This window comes from Coregonus clupeaformis, chromosome 5, assembly GCF_020615455.1.
Source record: "Coregonus clupeaformis isolate EN_2021a chromosome 5, ASM2061545v1, whole genome shotgun sequence".
In the NCBI taxonomy this organism is placed as follows: domain Eukaryota; kingdom Metazoa; phylum Chordata; class Actinopteri; order Salmoniformes; family Salmonidae; genus Coregonus; species Coregonus clupeaformis.
Window position 1 is genome coordinate 39,223,136 of NC_059196.1, and position 20,402 is coordinate 39,243,537.

A 20,402-nucleotide genomic window follows, 5' to 3' on the forward strand; every position below is an offset into this window, starting at 1 on the left:
CAGTACTGTAAGCCTACCTTGATAATATATAGCATTACTGTAGGCCTACCTTGATAATATATAGCAGTACTGTAGGCCTACCTGGATAATATATAGCAGTACTGTAGGCCTACCTGGATAATATATAGCAGTACTGTAGGCCTACCTGGATAATATATAGCAGTACTGTAGGCCTACCTGGATAATATATAGCAGTACTGTAGGCCTACCTTGATAATATATAGCATTACTGTAGGCCTACCGTGATAATATATAGCATTACTGTAGGCCTACCGTGATAATATATAGCAGTACTGTAGGCCTACCTGGATAATATATAGCAGTACTGTAGGCCTACCTGGATAATATATAGCATTACTGTAGGCCTACCTTGATAATATATAGCAGTACTGTAGGCCTACCTTGATAATATATAGCAGTACTGTAGGCCTACCTGGATAATATATAGCAGTACTGTAGGCCTACCTTGATAATATATAGCATTACTGTAGGCCTACCTGGATAATATATAGCAGTACTGTAGGCCTACCTGGATAATATATAGCAGTACTGTAGGCCTACCTGGATAATATATAGCAGTACTGTAGGCCTACCTGGATAATATATAGCAGTACTGTAGGCCTACCTTGAGTTTGGTGTTGTGGTCGATGGCTGGTGTCTTGTCATGCTTGGGAGGCAGACACAGTTCCCATTTCCCAAACTCTTTCCTCTGGTACGGGTGAGAGAAGTTGTCCCAACCATCTATGATAGAAAGAAAGATAATTTATTTAATGTTTCAACTACACATATATAGAATAACATATAGTATTCTATTTCTGTACTATAAAAGTAGCCTATCTGTGAAGCAGGCTGGATGCAGGCCTAGCAGTGAGATGCCAGACGTCGATAGTAGTGTTTTTCTGCCCAATGTGAGGGCTTGTATTTGCAAAGTTGATAATAAAATTGGCACCAAAATGTACTTACAACATTTACTAAGTAATGAACCCGTCCCCAGGCTCCTGAGAAACAGCCACAAACTGTCCTGTATCACTGCCCGCACGAATCACCTGAGAAACTCAACTCCACCCACTGCTGTCCAGACTGTACAACAACTCCACCCACTGCTGTCCAGACTGTACAACAACTCCACCCACTGCTGTCCAGACTGTACAACAACTCTAGCCCTTAAATATATTCCCCCCAAAAGTATTGTTAACAAGCACATGTTTACATTTTAGTTTCCACCATGAGAAAATGTCCTGTGAAATTATAAAAGTCCTGTAAAATTATAAAATGTCCTGTAAAATTATAAATGTCCTGTAAAATTATAAAATGTCCTGTAAAATTATAAAATGTCCTGTATTATGCAAAGTATTTTAATAATATAATAAATAATAATAATAATAATAATAATAATAATAATAATAATAAGCCATTTAGCAGACGCTTTTATCCAAAGCGACTTACAGTCATGGAGGCATACATTTTTAAGCATTTTATGTTTTAATTTTTCTAAAGCAATTTTTGGAACGATGTAAATTCTTAATTTCTTCGGTTTTATCAATAAACTCAAACTCCAAACTTAAAACAGGACGAAGACCAAACATAAGTTACTTCTGAGTTACGGTACTTAAACACGGATGCTCCAAAACGAAGCTTCAGACGTCATTGATCACGTGGTAATGTTACTTTGGAACGAGCAACCTACTTTTTACCTCAAGTTAACACATTTTACAAAAAAAACACGGATGCTCCATTGATTTAGGATGTTAAAGAAAAAAAAAAACTTTTCAGCCTATGCTCATAACTCATCATTTAAAAGTAAGAAATGTAATGTAAAAACACAACTGGTAAAAAAATAAAATAAAATAAAATGTTATGTTTTATTTTTTAAATCTAAAAAAAAACGGGATCTGGATCCTGTGCCACCAGGTCAAAACCCCTATTCACCACTGCCCTACAGGCTGAGCCCCTTGTCAAGTGAGAGTAGGATCATTTGTTTGTTTATAAGTGGTGTCCAGTAGAAGCAGTAGTACTTTGAGATCAAACAAAGCTTTGTACGTCATTTATCACGTGGCAACTTCCTGTCAACTTTGCACGGGGTTTGAACTTTGAATTAAATCTTTTACAACTCACTTTGACATATTAACCAAAAAAAAACTTTGAATACATTATTTGATAATTACCAACAACTAAAAACAGCCGTTTCATTCACAGTCACTGTTTGAGGGGAAAAACAAACCTAAATAGGCTCTCTCAAGATTCGATACCAGTGTGCTGCGATATGAAGATGGACCCACACGGCAGAGTCTATGACCAGAGCCGTCTTTCCACCTAACAAGGTGAAATAAAATATTATTAATTAAATTATTATTATTATTATTATTATTGCTATTCAAAAGTTATAAGTTGAATGCACCAATTTGTAAGTCGCTCTGGATAAGAGCGTCTGCTAAATGATGTAAATGTAAAATATGTCAATAAAAACAAAAAGCTTCCAGCAGGGGTCGGCGCTCTCTGTCCAGCAGTACCTACCCCTGTCAGATGGTAGTGTGATGTCCAAAGCTGCAAACTTCATCGCTAGCTAGGTTTCTATCCAACTCTCAAACATTTTATTTTATAAAAAAAAAAAAAAAAAATGGCCTATCGGAAAAACCATTGGTGCTGATACTAAACGTCTTTCCAGAAAGACTTTTAAATGAATCTATTTTGTTTTTGCTGTGTTTTATAGACCCATCTTTATAACACAAAGAGCAGCTCCATGAACACAGAACATGTAACTCGTGGAAACTCTCCATCTTTTTCCACCTCTACTTTCCAATCCCTCTATCTCATGCACTCTCTGAAGCTTCTTTCACTTTCTAAAATATTATTTTATTTTTTGTTTCCTTTCCCTTGTTCTCTCCATCCCCTCTCCCTCTGCATGTCGTAGACCTGTAGGTAAAATGATCTATAGCAATGCTCCTGATTTAAAAAAAAAGGAAAAAAAATATGACTTACCTCCTGGCCCTCATTAAAACCTGCTCCCTCCCTCCCTGTGTGCGTGCGACCACATGGTACGTGACAGCGCTGTCTCTCATCCAATACGTGTTGGCTACACCCCTATTCTAATCAGTAGAAAGCATTGAACTCCAGGATGTCATAGAATGTAGACAATAAAGCATTTCTGAAACTAGTGGGTCTATGTAATGGGGGAGACGTTCTGAAATGACTGGGTCTATGTAATGGGGGAGACGTTCTGAAATGACTGGGTCTATGTAATGGGGGAGACGTTCTGAAATGACTGGGTCTATGTAATGGGGGAGACGTTCTGAAATGACTGGGTCTATGTAATGGGGGGAGACATTCTGAAATGACTGGGTCTATGTAATGGGGGGAGACGTTCTGAAATGACTGGGTCTATGTAATGGGGGAGACGTTCTGAAATGACTGGGTCTATGTAATGGGGGAGGCGTTCTGAAATGACTGGGTCTATGTAATGGGGGAGACGTTCTGAAATGACTGGGTCTATGTAATGGGGGGAGACGTTCTGAAATGACTGGGTCTATGTATTGGGGGAGACGTTCTGAAATGACTGGGTCTATGTAATGGGGGGAGACGTTCTGAAATGACTGGGTCTATGTAATGGGGGAGACGTTCTGAAATGACTGGGTCTATGTATTGGGGGAGACGTTCTGAAATGACTGGGTCTATGTAATGGGGGGAGACGTTCTGAAATGACTGGGTCTATGTATTGGGGGAGACGTTCTGAAATGACTGGGTAAATGACTGGGTCTATGTAATGGGGGAGACGTTCTGAAATGACTGGGTCTATGTAATGGGGGAGACGTTCTGAAATGACTGGGTCTATGTAATGGGGGAGACGTTCTGAAATGACTGGGTCTATGTAATGGGGGAGACGTTCTGAAATGACTGGGTCTATGTAATGGGGGAGACGTTCTGAAATGACTGGGTCTATGTATTGGGGGAGACGTTCTGAAATGACTGGGTCTATGTAATGGGGGAGACGTTCTGAAATGACTGGGTCTATGTAATGGGGGGAGACGTTCTGAAATGACTGGGTCTATGTATTGGGGGAGACGTTCTGAAATGACTGGGTCTATGTAATGGGGGGAGACGTTCTGAAATGACTGGGTCTATGTATTGGGGGAGACATTCTGAAATGACTGGGTAAATGACTGGGTCTATGTAATGGGGGAGACGTTCTGAAATGACTGGGTCTATGTAATGGGGGAGACGTTCTGAAATGACTGGGTCTATGTAATGGGGGAGACGTTCTGAAACTAGTGGGTCTATTCTAATTGGAGAGCCAGAACCTGACCGGCAGGGAGCCAGAACCTGACCGGCAGGGAGCCAGAGTGTGCATCCCAAACGGCACCTTATTTCTGTTATAGTGCACTACTTTTGACAAGGGCCTATAGGGATCCTATTTGGGACACAACCTGGTTCTGGTTCCCTACCAGGGTACAGTTGTGTTATAGTGGATTAAACACCTGATTCAAATTATCCTCTCATCATCAAGCTGAGATGATTAAAATCAGGTGTGCAGGTGCTAAGGCAAAAAACCAAAATGTGGTCCCCTTGGATGAACAACCACTGGCTATTGACACTCAGGCAACAATACTACCTTAGCCCTGGGGTTACATCCAAAATGACACCCTATTCCCTATTTAGTGCACTTCTTTTGCCCAGGGCCCATTGTGTTCCTGTATTTACAGGAATAGGGTGCTATTTGGGAAGCAGGATGTATGTATTATGCATCAAAGCAGGGCTTCTGGGCTGTTTCCATATCAGCTGTAAAATTGTAATCAAATAATTTAACAGAGCAATGTCAAAATCTCTCTCTCTCTCTCTCTCTCTCTCTCTCTCTCTGCATGCTGGGAGTGTTTGGTGCGTGCTGGGAATTGTTTGAGTGAGTGCTAAGTGCGAGTGTTGTGTAGAGTTAGATATCCTGGGTTTTCCTTTTCTTGGTGATATCCTTTTTTCTTCTATGCATGATTAAGATTATTATTTCTATTTTTTTGTTGTGGTAGAATTAAGTATATTGTTTTTCGTGTCGAAATTACCCTGATTTTGGTGGGGATGGCGGCCCGAATCGGGACGCCGTCCCTGTCACTTCGACACGGCTTTAGGTGTGTTACTGAAGCTACTGTCACGGTGGAAGAGGTTCTGGTCGCCGTAGGAGAGAAGGTAGGATATGAGAATGTTGCTTATGCGTCACGGATGAATAAAGCGGTGGTGGTATTTCTTAAAGAAGAGCGCCTTGTTGATCGTATGGTTGAGCATGGCATACTTCTTAAAGGAATGTTTATTCAAGTTACGCCGCTTTTTTCTCCGTCAACAAGGGTAACGATTTCAAATGTACCGCCGTTCATTCCAAATGAGCTATTGGAGCGCGAGTTATTGCGCTTTGGGAAGTTTGCAAGTTCAATTAAGGTTGTCCCATTGGGTTGCAAACACCCGGGCGTTGAAACAGGTAATGTCGTTTCGGCGACAGGTGTTTATGTTTTTGGACTCACCGGAGCAGACTTTGGAGTTAGCGTTTAAAGTCAAGTATGACAATAGACTGTATATGGCTTATGCTAGTACGGGTAGTCAACGGTGTTTTGAGTGTGGGGATGTTGGTCATAAGCGACATGCTTGCCCGAAAAGGGAGAAGGCAGAGGGAGGGGCGCAGGTGGTCCTCGTAACGCCTGGGCCCACTGATGTAGGAAGAGGTGGGCTGACAGTGGTAGAACAGCCACACGCATCTGTTGCTGAGGAACAAGTTGTCCGTGTTGAGGGCACAGAGGTGCAACTTGTACCAGAGGGAAATGTTATGCAGCAGAAAAAAATGGTTGTAGAAGGTAAGGATGGATCTGAAGGGCCATTTCCTCAGACTGGTGAGGAGGTGCCCAGTACGAGTGCTGTGGTACAGGAGGGGGTACATGTGGAGCTAATCTCCCAGGTAGTGGAGGAGATGCCCACTAAAAGTAATGGGTTACAGGAGAGGGTTCATGTGGAGCTAATCTCCCAGGTAGTGGAGGAGATGCCCACTATGAGTGCTGGGGTACAGGGGGGGCTAGTCTCCCAGGTAGTGGAGGAGATGCCCACTATGAGTGCTGGGGTACAGGGGGGGCTAGTCTCCCAGGTAGTGGAGGAGATGCCCACTATGAGTGCTGGGTTACAGGGGGGCTAGTCTCCCAGGTAGTGGAGGAGATGCCCACTAAGAGTAATGGGGTTCAGGTGGGGCTAGTCTCCCAGGTAGTGGAGGAGATGCCCACTACGAGTAATGGGGTTCAGGTGGGGCTAGTCTCCCAGGTAGTGGAGGAGATGCCCACTACGAGTAATGGGGTTCAGGTGGGGCTAGTCTCCCAGGTAGTGGAGGAGATGCCTGGTACGAGTGATGGGGTGCAAGTGGGGGAGTGTTGAAAGGGATGTGGTAGAGGGGAGTCAGTGGTCTGTGGCCTCAGTTGAGGAGGATCAGGAGAAGGATATGGATATGGATATCTCTCTTGATACGGTATCAGCTGGCGAGGACTCAATTTACGATCTAGAGGAGGTAAAAGGGTTTCTGGATCAGACTTTTGGGAAATCTGTCAAATTGGCAGATTATTTTGATGTTGATAAGTTTGTGAGGTCAGCGGTGATGTTACAGAAGACGGTGGGGTTAGACCAGTTGAGTGAGAAGAAGCGGTTTCGCTTGAGGAAATTTGTTACTGCTGTTGCAGCAGCAAAGGGTGGTGGGAAACGTGGTCAGGTTAAGAGAAAATTTAAATAATGATGATGATTATGCCTCATAGGGTGTCCTACTCTCTTTGTCTGGTTTCTCTGTGGTATCTTCTGCTTTTCCTTTGTCTTTTCTATATGGAGGTACTAAGGGTAGGTTCTCTCAACATTAATGGAGGAAGGGACAGGAATAAGAGGGCTTGGGTATTAGAAGTAATAAAACAGAAAAGGCTTAATGTAGTTTTCCTACAGGAGACACATAGTGATGAGGAAAATGCGGCTGACTGGGGTATGTGGTGGGAGGGGCAGCATATACTCAGTCATGGTACTAATTTCAGTGCTGGGGTGGCAATCTTGTTTTCTTCAGGCTTAGGGGTGACTGTGGTATCTACAACAGAGATTGTCAAGGGTCGGGTTTTATTGGTCAAGGTGAATGTTATGGGGTTTTTGTTTGTTTTTTTGAATGTTTATGCTCCTAATGAGGGTACAGAGCGTATTGTTGTTTTTGATAAAATAAAGGAAACCTTAAGACAGTGTGACCAAGAGGGGTGTATGGTTTTAGGGGGGACTGGAACTGTACAGTGGATTTTACTGTTGATCGCACCGCTGAAGAACCTCACCTGCGGTCAGCAATTTGTCTGTCTGGTCTATTAACTGAGTTTGAGCTTTCTGATGTGTGGAGAGTAAGGAATGCAAAAGTTAGGCAGTACACATGGCTAAAAGTTAATGAAGGTCATGTCAGTGCAGCAAGGTTAGACAGGTTGTATGTATCTGAGCAATACTGTAGTAGGGTTGGAAGGTGTGACATTACTCCTGTGGGTTTCTCTGATCACCATATTGTCACTGTTGATATTCACTTGTCCTGTCCACGAAGGTCATCATCTTATTGGTATTTTAATGTTAAATTGTTACATGATGTCATGTTTTGTGAAAGGTTTTTGTTGTTTTGGGAAAAATGGAGGGTTACAAAAGGGAATTTTGAGTCCTTGAGACAATGGTGGGAGGTTGGGAAGGCCCAAATACGATTATTTTGTCAACAGTATACTGCTCTGTCTCGAATTGAAGTTAAAGAGACTATCAGGGCCCTTGAGCAGAACATTAAATCTATTGAATTGAAGTTGCTCACTCAGAATGACCCCGGACTAGTCATGAACTTACAGGACAAGAAACATGAATTGAGGTCGTTTCTGCATGAAAGAGTGAAGGGTGCCTTGATTAGGTCTCGTTTCGCTTCCCTCAAGGATATGGATGCTCCTAGTGCTTTTTTTTTTAACCTAGGACAGTCGACATTGCAACGTAAACAGATGGTCTGCCTTCGTCTCCCTGATGGGAAGGTGACCACGGACGACAGTGAAATGCGTCAACATGCCGTGGATTTCTATTCTGCCCTCTATAAGGCGGAGGATTGTGACTCTCTGTGTACTGAACAGTTGTTACACGGTCTTCCTCAATTGGGACCTGAGCAAAGAGTCGCATTGGACTCTGACATTACACTGCAAGAGCTGTCCACAGCAGTTATGCAGCTCTCAACAGGCCGAGCCCCCTGGCATTGATGGTTTACCATCTGAGTTTTACAAGCACTTTTGGGGGTCTATTGGGGAGGATTTTTATGAAGTGGTGTGTGAATCTTTTCATGAGGGCTCTCTTCCTGTATCTTGTCAACGTGCGGTACTTTCACTGTTGCCAAAAAGGGGGATTTGGCTCTCATAAAAAATTGGAGACCTGTTGCTTTGCTGTGTGCAGAATATAAAATTGTTTCTAAATGTCTCTCAAACAGGTTGAAAGAGTATCTGGGATTGTTGGTCCACAAGGACCAGTCCTACTGTGTACCTGATCGCTCTATTGTTGACAACTTGTTTCTAATAAGAGATGTTTTGGACATTTGTAAACTGTCTGATGTAAATGTGGGTTTACTTTCTTTGGATCAGGAGAAGGCTTTTGATCGTGTGGACCACCAGTACTTGTTTAAAACAATGAAAGCCTTTGGGGTTGGGGATGTTTTTTTGTCTTGGATGAAGTTACTGTATGCTGGGGCCTCGTGTATGGTGAAGGTGGGGGGTGGTTTGAGTTGTCCCATCCCTGTCCAAAGGGGGCATCAGGCAGGGATGCCCAATTTCAGGGCAGTTATACAGTCTGGCGATTGAACCAATGCTTTGTTTTTTAAGAGCGAAGCTTACTGGTTTCTCTGTGCCAGGTGTAATGAAGGGTCCCACGATAGCACTGTCTGCGTATGCAGATGACGTGACAGTTTTTATTACAGGGGATGAGGATGTTAAGGTTCTCTCAGACGCCTTAAAGGTGTATGAGGGGGCCTCCTCAGCTAGAGTCAATTGGGGAAAGAGTGAAGCGCTGTGGGCAGGCCAGCTTCAGATGGGGTCCGCTCCACGGTTACCAGGGGGGCTTCAGTGGGGCAGAGATGGGATGAAGACTTTGGGGGTTTTTCTAGGCTCCGATGTCTTTCAGAAAAAGAACTGGGAGGGTGTAGTGGAGAAAGTGTGTGCCAGACTGTCAAGATGGAAATGGGTGCTGCCCCAGCTGTCTTATAGGGGAAGGGTACTGGTAGCTAATAACCTAGCTGCCTCTACCCTGTGGCACAGACTAATGATTTTACAGCCACCAAAGGGTCTGATACAAGAGCTTCAGAGGACCCTTGTCAACTTCTTCTGGTCTGGACAACATTGGATTAAAGCTTCAGCCCTGTACCTGCCACTGCACGAGGGTGGGCAAGGCCTGGTGGACATTTCTTCCAGGATCATGGCTTTCCGGCTTCAAGCAGCCCAGAGACTGTTGTACAGTGACGGTTCTAGCTGGGTTGACACAGCCTACGCATTGATGAGGAGAGCGGGCTGTTTGGGCTTAGACAAGCATATTTTCCTCTTAAAGCTGGAGGGGGGTGAGTTGCCTGGCCTGACTCCATTCTATGAGTCTGTTATGCAGGCTTGGAGAGTTCTGGTCAAGTCCCGTAAGGCCTGCACGCCACCAGGGATGTGGCTTTTTGAAGAGCCTCTTTTTCACAACACTGCCATCCAGTCCCGTGTTCTGGGTTCAGCTAGCCTACGTTCATGCCTGTTAGGCGTGGGGTGTACTAAGCTGGGTCATCTGATGTGGAACAGGAATAGGTCGTTGGAGGAGCTGGGAGAAAGAGCGGGGATCCGATCGTCTCGCCTGCTGAGGAAGGTCGTCGCTGAGGTCTGTGAATCCTTGCCAGTACTTCATCTGCAGTATGTGACTGACACCTCCAATTCTGATCGGTGGAAGGAGGGTCTGGATTATGTGTTCCCTGCACTGATTGTTAGTGCTGCGGCGGGGGCATTCGAGGAGGACGTGGGGATGCTGCTTTCCTTCGATACCCCGGAGCTGGGGGAGTTCAAGGAGGTGGGAAAGAAGGCCATGTACAGAACATGTGTAAAGGTGTCCCATGCCTCTTCCCTGGAAGGGGTAAAATCGACGAGGTGGGCGGGTGTGCTTGGTCCAGGTGCCTCCCCAAAAGGCCGCTGGCGAACACTATACAAACTGCCTATTGATAAGAGGACAGCTGACCTCCAATGGAGGATAATACATGGAGCCACAGCCACCAACATGTATCTGGTACACCTGGATCCTACTGTTGGGGAGGAGTGTCCATTCTGTGCTGAACCTGAAACTCTGGCACATCTGTTTTTACAGTGTCCCAGGTTGGTCGGGATGATTGACCTGATCACTAACTGGTTCTCAGCGCTGGGAGAGGTTTTCTCTTCCCAACTGTACATATTGGGGCCAAAGTACAGGTTTAGTCAGAAAGCTGTAGTTTTGTTGCTTAATTTTGTGTTAGGGGCAGCAAAATTAGCCATATGGAAGACCCGAAAGAACAGTATTCGGGGACAGGGGTCTGTGGATGTGGTGGGAATGCTGGAGGGAATGGTGGCAGCAAGATTGAGAATTGAGTTTGCCTATTACAAACTGGTCAACAATATTGATCTGTTCATGAGTATATGGGGCATTCAGACGCTGTTGTGTTCAGTTACTGTGGAGGAGGAATTGGAGTTGTGTTTTTAATTGATGTGTAAATACGGTTTTGTATGAGTATTTGTGTGGTGGGCTCCCAGACCCAATAAAGATTATTTAAAACTCAAAAAAAAACTCTCTCTCTCTCTCTCTCTCTCTCTCTCTCTCTCTCTCTCTCTCTCTCTCTCTCTCTCTCTCTCTCTCGCTCTCTCTCGCTCTCTCTCGCTCTCTCTCGCTCTCTCTCTCTCGCTCTCTCGCTCTCTCGCTCTCTCGCTCTCTCGCTCTCTCTCTCTCTCTCTCTCTCTCATATATATATATTGGGCCTGAGCCACAGCCCAGGGTCTTTGCTGGATAATTAACCGACGAATTGAGAGCGAGGGAAATATAGAAACGAGGGATGTAACTCGTAGAAAATTGTATGGGGACAATAAACATTGGATGGACCTGGGGTTTAGTGAACACAATGAATACCGTGGGAGACTGTGGCTTCCTCTCAAATGGCACTCCATTCCCTACATCAGGGCTCTCCAACCCTGTTCCTGGAGAGCCCCCGTCCTGTAGGTTTTAACTCCAACCCTGTTCCTGGAGAGCTACCTTCATGTAGGTTTTCACTCCAACCCTGTTCCTGGAGAGCTACCGTCCTGTAGGTTTTCACTCCAACCCTGTTCCTGGAGAGCTACCCTCCTGTAGGTTTTAACTCCAACCCTGTTCCTGGAGAGCTACCCTCCTGTAGGTTTTAACTCCAACCCTGTTCCTGGAGAGCCACCGTCCTGTAGGTTTTAACTCCAACCCTGTTCCTGGAGAGCTACCCTCCTGTAGGTTTTCACTCCAACCCTAATCTAGCACACCTGATTCTAATAATTCGCTGGTTGATGAGATGAATCAGGTTAGTAACACCTGGGGCTGGAGCAAAATGTTACAGGAGGGAACAGGGTTGGAGAGAACGGCCCTACATAGTGCACTATAAAAAGGGACTAGGGTACCATTGGGATGCAGGATGTGTGGGCTCTTTTCTCTTTGTCATCACCCTACATAGTGCACTACCAGCTGGGCTCAAAAGTAGTGTACTATATAGGGAACCATTTGGACCGCAAGCCTTACTTCGGAGCAGTGGGAGAGAGCAACAGCAGCAGTCTAAACGCAGTGTGTCCCCTCCTGTCTAGTGTACTGCTTTATTCCTCAACAGCTTATTTATGGTCTTCTAATTAAAACGGCTCTTAATTGGCCTCGTTAAGTGATTTCATTGGGCCACAAAATTGAAACAAGAATATTAGCTTTTCTTGATTATTTTGGATGTGTAATTCTGTCCATTAACAGAATTAGGAAATCTACAAACAAACTTGTAATTTCTAAATGAGAGGGGTCATTAATTAATTGGGCAAAAGAAGGAATAAAGGAAAACTTCTAACGACAATATAGAAAGGAAATGGCAACTTTGTGGGTTGTTCACTGGAACATAGGACATAGTTGCATCCCAAATGGCACCCTATTCCCTACATAGTGCACTACTTTTGACCAGAGTCCTATGAGCCCATGATCTCAATTTGTCTTTCTGTGATTCCTTGCATCCTTCTTAACTGTATGGGAGGTCCAAGGTCCTTTTAATTTTTGAGAAGGGGGTGAGGAGAGAGGACGTGAAGAATCAAGCAAAGACGAACTGACAGAGAGCCGTAGAGGATTGAACTGAACGGATACTCTGTAACCTGTATTCCTCCAGGTGGTTTCTAGAGCCAAGGGTCAAACCTCTGCTTGAGTTGCTCATCAATAAAACAACTCACTACAACATGACAGTCAGACCATTCTGTATCGGTCTACCTTCAAAAGCTGAGGCCAACGGGAAGCAAGCTCAGAGAGTACTAACCAACAGAACAAAGGCTACTCCAATCATGATTTATTTGTGTGTGTGTGTGTGTGTGTGATTTGAGTGAAAATCACTTCAGGAAAACATTCTGCAGCCTTTGTTTTTACTATTTACTAAAAACACCTCCAAGGATATCTAACACAAAGGTTAACCTCCAAACTACAGCTAGGAGAGAAAAGTCAAACAACCAATTATATAAAAACAGCATTACAAGTTAAAAGGACAACATATCTGTGGGTAATAATCCACTGGCATTACAAGATAAAGGGAAACAGATCTGTTTTTTAATAACAGCATTAAAACATCCATTAATTTCCTCAGGAGATCCCTGTTTTCTGTTTCTACTGACTGGACAGGTCCAGTTGGAGTGGGTCATTACCCCGTGTTCATACATACATACCGGCAGAAGCCTGCCTGCGTACTTGCCTATGTGTGATTGTGTGTTTCTATGTATATACAGTTGAAGTCGGAAGTTTACATACACACATTTCTTGTTAACAAACTATAATAGTCGGTTAGGACATCTACTTTGTGCATGACACAAGTAATTTTTCCAACAATTGTTTACAGACAGATTATTTCACTTAAATCACAATTCCAGTGGGTCAGAAGTTTACATACACTAAGTTGACTGTGCCTTTAAACAGCTTGGAAAATTCCAGAAAATGAAGATTCTGATAGGCTAATTGACATCATGAGTCAATTTGAGGTGTACCTGTGGATGTATTTCAAGGCCTAACTTCAAACTCAGTGCCTCTTTGCTTGACATCATGGGAAAATCAAAAGAAATCAGCCAAGACCTCAGAAAAAGAATGTGTTGACCTCCACAAGTCTGGTTCATCCTTGGGAGCAATTTCCAAACGCCTGAAGGTACCACGTTCATCTGTACAAACAATAGTACGCAAGTATAAACACCATGGGACCACGCAGCCGTCATACCGCTCAGGAAGGAGACGCGTTCTGTCTCCTAGAGATGAACGTACTTTGGTGCGAAAAGTGCAAATCAATCCCAGAACAACAGCAAAGGATCTTGTGAAGATGCTGGCGGAAACAGGTACAAAAGTATCTATATCCACAGTAAAACGAGTCCTATATTGACATAACCTGAAAGGCCGCCCAGCAAGGAAGAAGCCACTGCTCCAAAACCGGAATAAAAAGCCAGACTACGGTTTGCAACTGCACATGGGGACAAAGATCATACTTTTTGGAGAAATGTCCTCTGGTCTGATGAAACAAAAATAGAACTGTTTGGCCATAATGACCATCGTTATGTTTGGAGGAAAAAGGGGGTGCTTGCAAGCCGAAGAACACCATCCCAACCATGAAGCACGGGGGTGGCAGCATCATCCTGTAGGGGTGCTTTGCTGCAGGAGGGACTGGTGCACTTCACAAAATAGATGGCATCATGAGGAAGGAAAATGATGTGGCTATATTGAAGCAACATCTCAAGACATCAGTCAGGAAGTTAAAGCTTGGTCGCAAATGGGTCTTCCAAATGGACAATGACCCCAAGCATATTTCCAAAGCTGTGTCAAAATGGCTTAAGGACAAGTCAAGGTATTGGAGTGGCCATCACAAAGCCCTGACCTCAATCCTATAGAACATTTGTGGGCAGAACTGAAAAAGTGTGTGCGAGCAAGGAGGCCTACAAACCTGACTCAGTTACACCAGCTCTGTCAGGAGGAATGGGCCAAAATTCACCCAACTTATTGTGGGAAGCTTGTGGAAGGCTACCCGAAACGTTTGACCCAAGTTAAACAATTTAAAGGCAATAATACCAAATACTAATTGAGTGTATATAAACTTCTGACCCACTGGGAATGTGATGAAAGAAATAAAAGCTGAAATAAATAATTCTCTCTACTATTATTCTGACATTTCACATTCTTAAAATAAAGTGGTGATCCTAACAGACCTAAGACAGGGAAGTTTTACCAGGATTAAATGTCAGGAATTGTGAAAAACTGAGTTTAAATAATATAATATGCCATTTAGCTGACACATTTATCCAAAGCGACTTCCAGTCATGCGTGCATAATTTTTTTTTTTGTGTATGGGTGGTCCCGGGGATCGAACCCACTACCCTGGCGTTACAAGCGCTGTGCTCTACCAGCTGAGCTACAGAGGACCAAATAAATGTATTTGGCTTGAACTGTATTTGGCTAAGTGCTATTTTAACTAGAAGGAGAGTGATGGAGTGCTGCATTAGATGACCTGGCCTCCACAATCCCCCGACCTCAACCCAATTGAGATGATTTGGGATAAGTTGGACCGCAGAGTGTAGGAAAAGCAGCCAACAAGTGCTCAGCATATGTGGGAACTCCTTCAAGACTCTTTCAAAAGCATTCCAGGTGAAGCTGGTTGAGAAAATGCCAAGAGTGTGCAAAGCTGTCATCAAGGCAAAGGGTGGCTACTTTGAAGAATCTCAAATATAAAATATATTTTGATTTGTTTAACACTTTTTTGGTTACCACATGATTCCATATGTGTTATTTCATAGTATTGATGTCTTCGCTATTATTCTACAATGTAAAAAACAGTAAAAATTAAGAGAAACCCTGGAATGAGTAGGTGTGTCCAAACTTTTGACTGGTAGAGAGCGAGAGAGAGTGTGAGTGTGAGTGTGTCTGCTACAGTACTCACTGAAGTCTCCAGTAAGGAACAGGGCCTCTGCGGCTGGGGCCCACTCCCTTAACACCAGTCTGTTGTCAGGCATGCGGTTCACTCCAAAGGTCCTGTAGCTCCTAGTGAACTGATCAAAGCCTCCTTCAGCCTCCTCCAGGAGGAACAGCCGCTTCTCAAACAGCCCATACCTGGGAGACGACAGACACAGAGAGAGAGAGAGAGAGAGAGAGAGAGGAGAAAAAAAAAAGAAAAAAAAAAAAAAAGAGAGAGAGAGAGAGAGAGAGAGAGAGAGAGAGAGAGAGAGAGAGAGAGAGAGAGAGAGAGAGAGAGAGAGAGAGAGAGAAAGGAGAGAGAGAGAGAGAGAGAGAGAGAGAGAGAGAGAGAGAGAGAGAGAGAGAGAGAGAGAGAGAGTCGTTAATAACAGAGAAGGAACTGGGACAGATCCCAACTCCCCCGGACTAAATCATAGATAGAAGCAGCATTGTCAATAACAGTAAATAGGATCCAATATTAATGACTCAGGCCAAGACCTAAAATACTAGAGATTGTGTTTACCAGTGTTCAGGCTTCCCAAGACTAGAAAGACTATAGGAGATGTGTTGATCAGTGTTCAGGCTTCCCAAGACTAGAAAGACTATAGGAGATGTGTTGATCAGTGTTCAGGCTTCCCAAGACTAGAAAGACTATAGGAGATGTGTTGATCAGTGTTCAGGCTTCCCAAGACTAGAAAGACTATAGGAGATGTGTTGATCAGTGTTCAGGCTTCCCAAGACTAGAAAGACTATAGGAGATGTGTTGATCAGTGTTCAGGCTTCCCAAGACTAGAAAGACTATAGGAGATGTGTTGATCAGTGTTCAGGCTTCCCAAGACTAGAAAGACTATAGGAGATGTGTTGATCAGTGTTCAGGCTTCCCAAGACTAGAAAGACTATAGGAGATGTGTTGATCAGTGTTCAGGCTTCCCAAGACTAGAAAGACTATAGGAGATGTGTTGATCAGTGTTCAGGCTTCCCAAGACTAGAAAGACTATAGGAGATGTGTTGATCAGTGTTCAGGCTTCCCAAGACTAGAAAGACTATAGGAGATGTGTTGATCAGTGTTCAGGCTTCCCAAGACTAGAAAGACTATAGGAGATGTGTTGATCAGTGTTCAGGCTTCCCAAGACTAGAAAGACTATAGGAGATGTGTTGATCAGTGTTCAGGCTTCCCAAGACTAGAAAGACTATAGGAGATGTGTTGATCAGTGTTCAGGCTTCCCAAGACTAGAAAGACTATAGGAGATGTGTTGATCAGTGTTCAGGCTTCCCAAGACTAGAAAGACTATAGGAGATGTGTTGATCAGTGTTCAGGCTTCCCAAGACTAGAAAGACTATAGGAGATGTGTTGATCAGTGTTCAGGCTTCCCAAGACTAGAAAGACTATAGGAGATGTGTTGATCAGTGTTCAGGCTTCCCAAGACTAGAAAGACTATAGGAGATGTGTTGATCAGTGTTCAGGCTTCCCAAGACTAGAAAGACTATAGGAGATGTGTTTACCAGTGTTCAGGCTTCCCAAGACTAGAAAGACTATAGGAGATGTGTTGATCAGTGTTCAGGCTTCCCAAGACTAGAAAGACTATAGGAGATGTGTTGATCAGTGTTCAGGCTTCCCAAGACTAGAAAGACTATAGGAGATGTGTTGATCAGTGTTCAGGCTTCCCAAGACTAGAAAGACTATAGGAGATGTGTTGAAGAGTCTATGGTTGCATCCCAAATTGTATGGGATTGGGCTCTGGTCAAAAGTAGTACAATATACATTGAGTGTACAAAACATTAGGAACTCTTTCCATAACATAGACTGACCAGGTGAATCCAGGTGAAATCTATGATCCCTTATTGATGTCACTTGTTAAATCCACTTCAAATCAGTGTAGATGAAGGGGGGGAGACAGGTTAAAGAAGGATTTTTAAGCCGTGAGACAATTGAGACATGGGTTGTGCATGTGTTCCACTCAGAGGGTGAATGGGCAAGACAAAATATTTAAGTGCCTTTGAACGTATGGTTAGTAGGTGCCAGGTGCACCGGTTTGTGAACTGAAAGACAGCTGTTTTTCACGCTAAATAGTTTCCCGTGTGTATCAAGAATGGTCCACAACTTGACACGACCGTGGGAAGCATTGGAGTCAACATGGGCCAGCATCCCTGTGGAACGCTTTCAACACCTTGTAGAGTCCACGCACTGAAGAATTTAGGATGTTCTGAAGGCAAATGGGGGGGGTGCAACTCAATATTAGGAAGGTGTCCCTAATGTTTGGTATACTCAGTGTATAGGGAATAGGGTGCAGTATTTAGGGCTGTCTACCCAGCAATAGGTGGGCTCTATTTAGGGCTGTCTTCCCAGCTATAGGTGGGCTCTATTTAGGGCTGTCTTCCCAGCTATAGGTGGGCTCTATTTAGGGCTGTCTTCCCAGCTATAGGTGGGCTCTATTTAGGGCTGTCTACCCAGCTATAGGTGGGCTCTATTTAGGGCTGTCTTCCCAGAAATAGGTGGGCTTAGAACACGGTCAATGTAACGTACACACACACACAGTATATTAATGCTATATCCAAGAGGTTGGTTATTGATCCTGCTGTAAGCTATATGTGGACGTGGTTGATGTAATATCACCCCCATGTATAGTATACAGTATAAAGGTACGTCTAACTCTGTAGCCTCTTTCTTCAGCTTGGACCACGTTAGAAGACATGACAAATCAATACATGAACTGATATGAACATTATTAGACAAAATGGATAGGCTGTCTTGGAAAGAGCATTCACCTCCCACACACACACACTGTAAGCCATCGACAATGCTCACAATAACAATTATCCTCATTTTAGTCACTGTTATTGTGTAAAAACAGTTATGTATTTGATTCAATACAGTATTTTTATCAAAAAATTATATGTCCCTATAACCTCTCCAATACTATGTCACCAGGACGCCATGTTGTGGCTGATCAGCTAAACCTTTGGGTTATTTTCTGACAGTGGAGAGTATAAACTAACTACTTTATAATGTATCACTTTATTTCCGCCGAGCCAGCTGGTGTCCAGATTAGATTCTCCTGCAGGACGCTCTACAGGCTAGAGAGAGGAGAGAGTATCCAGCCAGCTGGATGAGTCTCAATCTCAATCTCAATCTCTCTCTCTCTACGTTCCTCTCCTCTCGTCTCCCACGTTCCTCTCCTCTCGTCTCCCACGTTCCTCTCCTCTCGTCTCCCACGTTCCTCTCCCCTCCACTCCACTCACTCCCCTCTCTCGGTCTCTCTCCTCTATGAAACTTAATCGATAGCAATGCTTAGTGCTCCCATTCCTGCAGTGTCACCATTTCAGAATGCATATTCTGGCAGCCCTGGGGGGAGCCTTTCCAGAGAGGAAGATCATGAGATGAGGAGAGGTGAGGAGGATTCAGTTAAGGACGGCTCCTGCTCCCTGCATTAATAGGCATGAAAGTCACGGTTATGATTAGAACAAACGAGATGCTGGGGGGAGAATAGGCTGGGGGTGGGCCCGGGGAGAATAGGCTGGGGGGTGGGCCCGGGGGAGGTGGGCCCGGGGGAGAATAGGCTGGTGGGGGTGGGCCCGGGGGAGAATAGGCTGGGGGGGGGGGGCCCGGGGAGAGTAGGCTGGGGGTGGGCCCGGGGAGAATAGGCTGGGGGGGTGGGCCCGGGGAGAATAGGCTGGGGGGTGGGCCCGGGGGAGAATAGGCTGGGGGGTGGGCCCGGGGAGAATAGGCTGGGGGTGGGCCCGGGGGAGAATAGGCTGGGGGGTGGGCCCGGGGGAGAATAGGCTGGGGGGGTGGGCCCGGGGGAGAATAGGCTGGGGGGTGGGCCCGGGGGAGAATAGGCTGGGGGGTGGGCCCGGGGGAGAATAGGCTGGCTGGCTGAGTACTGTGTATGTCTATCGTCCTGGTAAGATGCCATATTCGCTGCATATCTAGAAACTCCTCTCCTTCTGGCCCTGCTGGCATGATTAGACAGGAGACGAGGAGGCATTGGGTGTGTCCCAAACTGCACCCTATTACCTATGCAGTGCGCTAGTTTTGAGCAGAGCCCTGAACAAGGCCTTTGGGCCCTGGTCAAAAGTAGGGCACTACATGGGGAATAGAGTGCCAATTGGGACGTAATCGTCAAGATCAGACCACACATCAAGGTGACTTCAAGGTTGCATCCCAAATCACACCCTATTCCATATATAGTGCACTACTTTTGACCAGAGACTCACTAAATAAGGAGTAGGGTGCTATTTGGGGTGCATGCTAAAAGACATCTGATTTCCCTAAACTTGGAGCTAACACAAAATATAAACTTTGCCTCACCTGCTTATTAGTAATAATGAGTAATACAACTAGGCCAGCCTGATCTCTCTCTCTCATTTTAGAGAGCGCGAGAGATGACACAGTGAGAGAGAGAGAGGACACAGAGAGAGAGAGAGAGGACACAGAGAGAGAGAGAGAGGACACAGAGAGAGAGAGAGAGGACACAGAGAGAGAGAGAGAGGACACAGAGAGAGAGAGAGAGAGAGGACACAGAGAGAGAGCGAGAGGACACAGAGCGAGAGGACACAGAGCGAGAGGACACAGAGCGAGAGGACACAGAGCGAGAGGACACAGAGAGAGAGAGGACACAGAGAGAGAGAGGACACAGAGAGAGAGAGAGAGGACACAGCGAGAGAGAGAGGACAGCGAGAGAGAGAGAGGACACAGGGAGAGAGAGAGGACACAGGGAGAGAGAGGGAGAGAGAGGAGACAGAAGACAGTCTGTCCTCACTCTCTCTCTCTCTCTCTGTGTCCTCTCTCTCTCTCTGTGTCTCCTCTCTCTCTCTCTGTGTCTCCTCTCGCTCTCTCTCTGTGTCCTCTCGCTCGCTCTCTGTGTCCTCTCGCTCTCTCTCTGTGTCCTCTCGCTCTCTCTCTGTGTCCTCTCGCTCTGTGTCCTCTCTCTCTGTGTCCTCTCGCTCTGTGTCCTCTCTCTCTCTCTCCGTGTCCGCCCTCTCTCGCCACGTCCTCCCTCCGCGTCCGCCCTCTCCGTACGCCCTCCCGCCCTCTCCGTACGCCCTCCCCGCCCTCTCCCTCCCGGCGTCCGCCCTCTCCCTCCCGGCGTCCGCCCTATCCCTCCCGGCGTCCGCCCTCTCCCTCCCGGCGTCCGCCCAATTTATTGGCATAGGATGTTTACATTGCCAAAGCAAATAAAATAAATATTAAACAAAAGTGAAATAAACTATAA

The 20,402-nt window shown here is 45.1% G+C and overlaps 1 protein-coding gene across 1 annotated transcript in view; it reads right to left on the reverse strand.

Moving 5' to 3' along the window:
- Positions 1-20,402, reverse strand: part of gbe1b (glucan (1,4-alpha-), branching enzyme 1b) — a 271,934-nt gene that overhangs the window by 235,363 nt on the left and 16,169 nt on the right. The window contains exons 2-3 of the mRNA XM_041876741.2: positions 15,176-15,345; positions 626-741 (exon numbers count right to left, since the gene is read on the reverse strand). Of these exons, the coding sequence (XP_041732675.2) occupies positions 626-741; positions 15,176-15,345 (286 nt within the window). The remainder of the gene's footprint in view (positions 1-625; positions 742-15,175; positions 15,346-20,402) is intronic.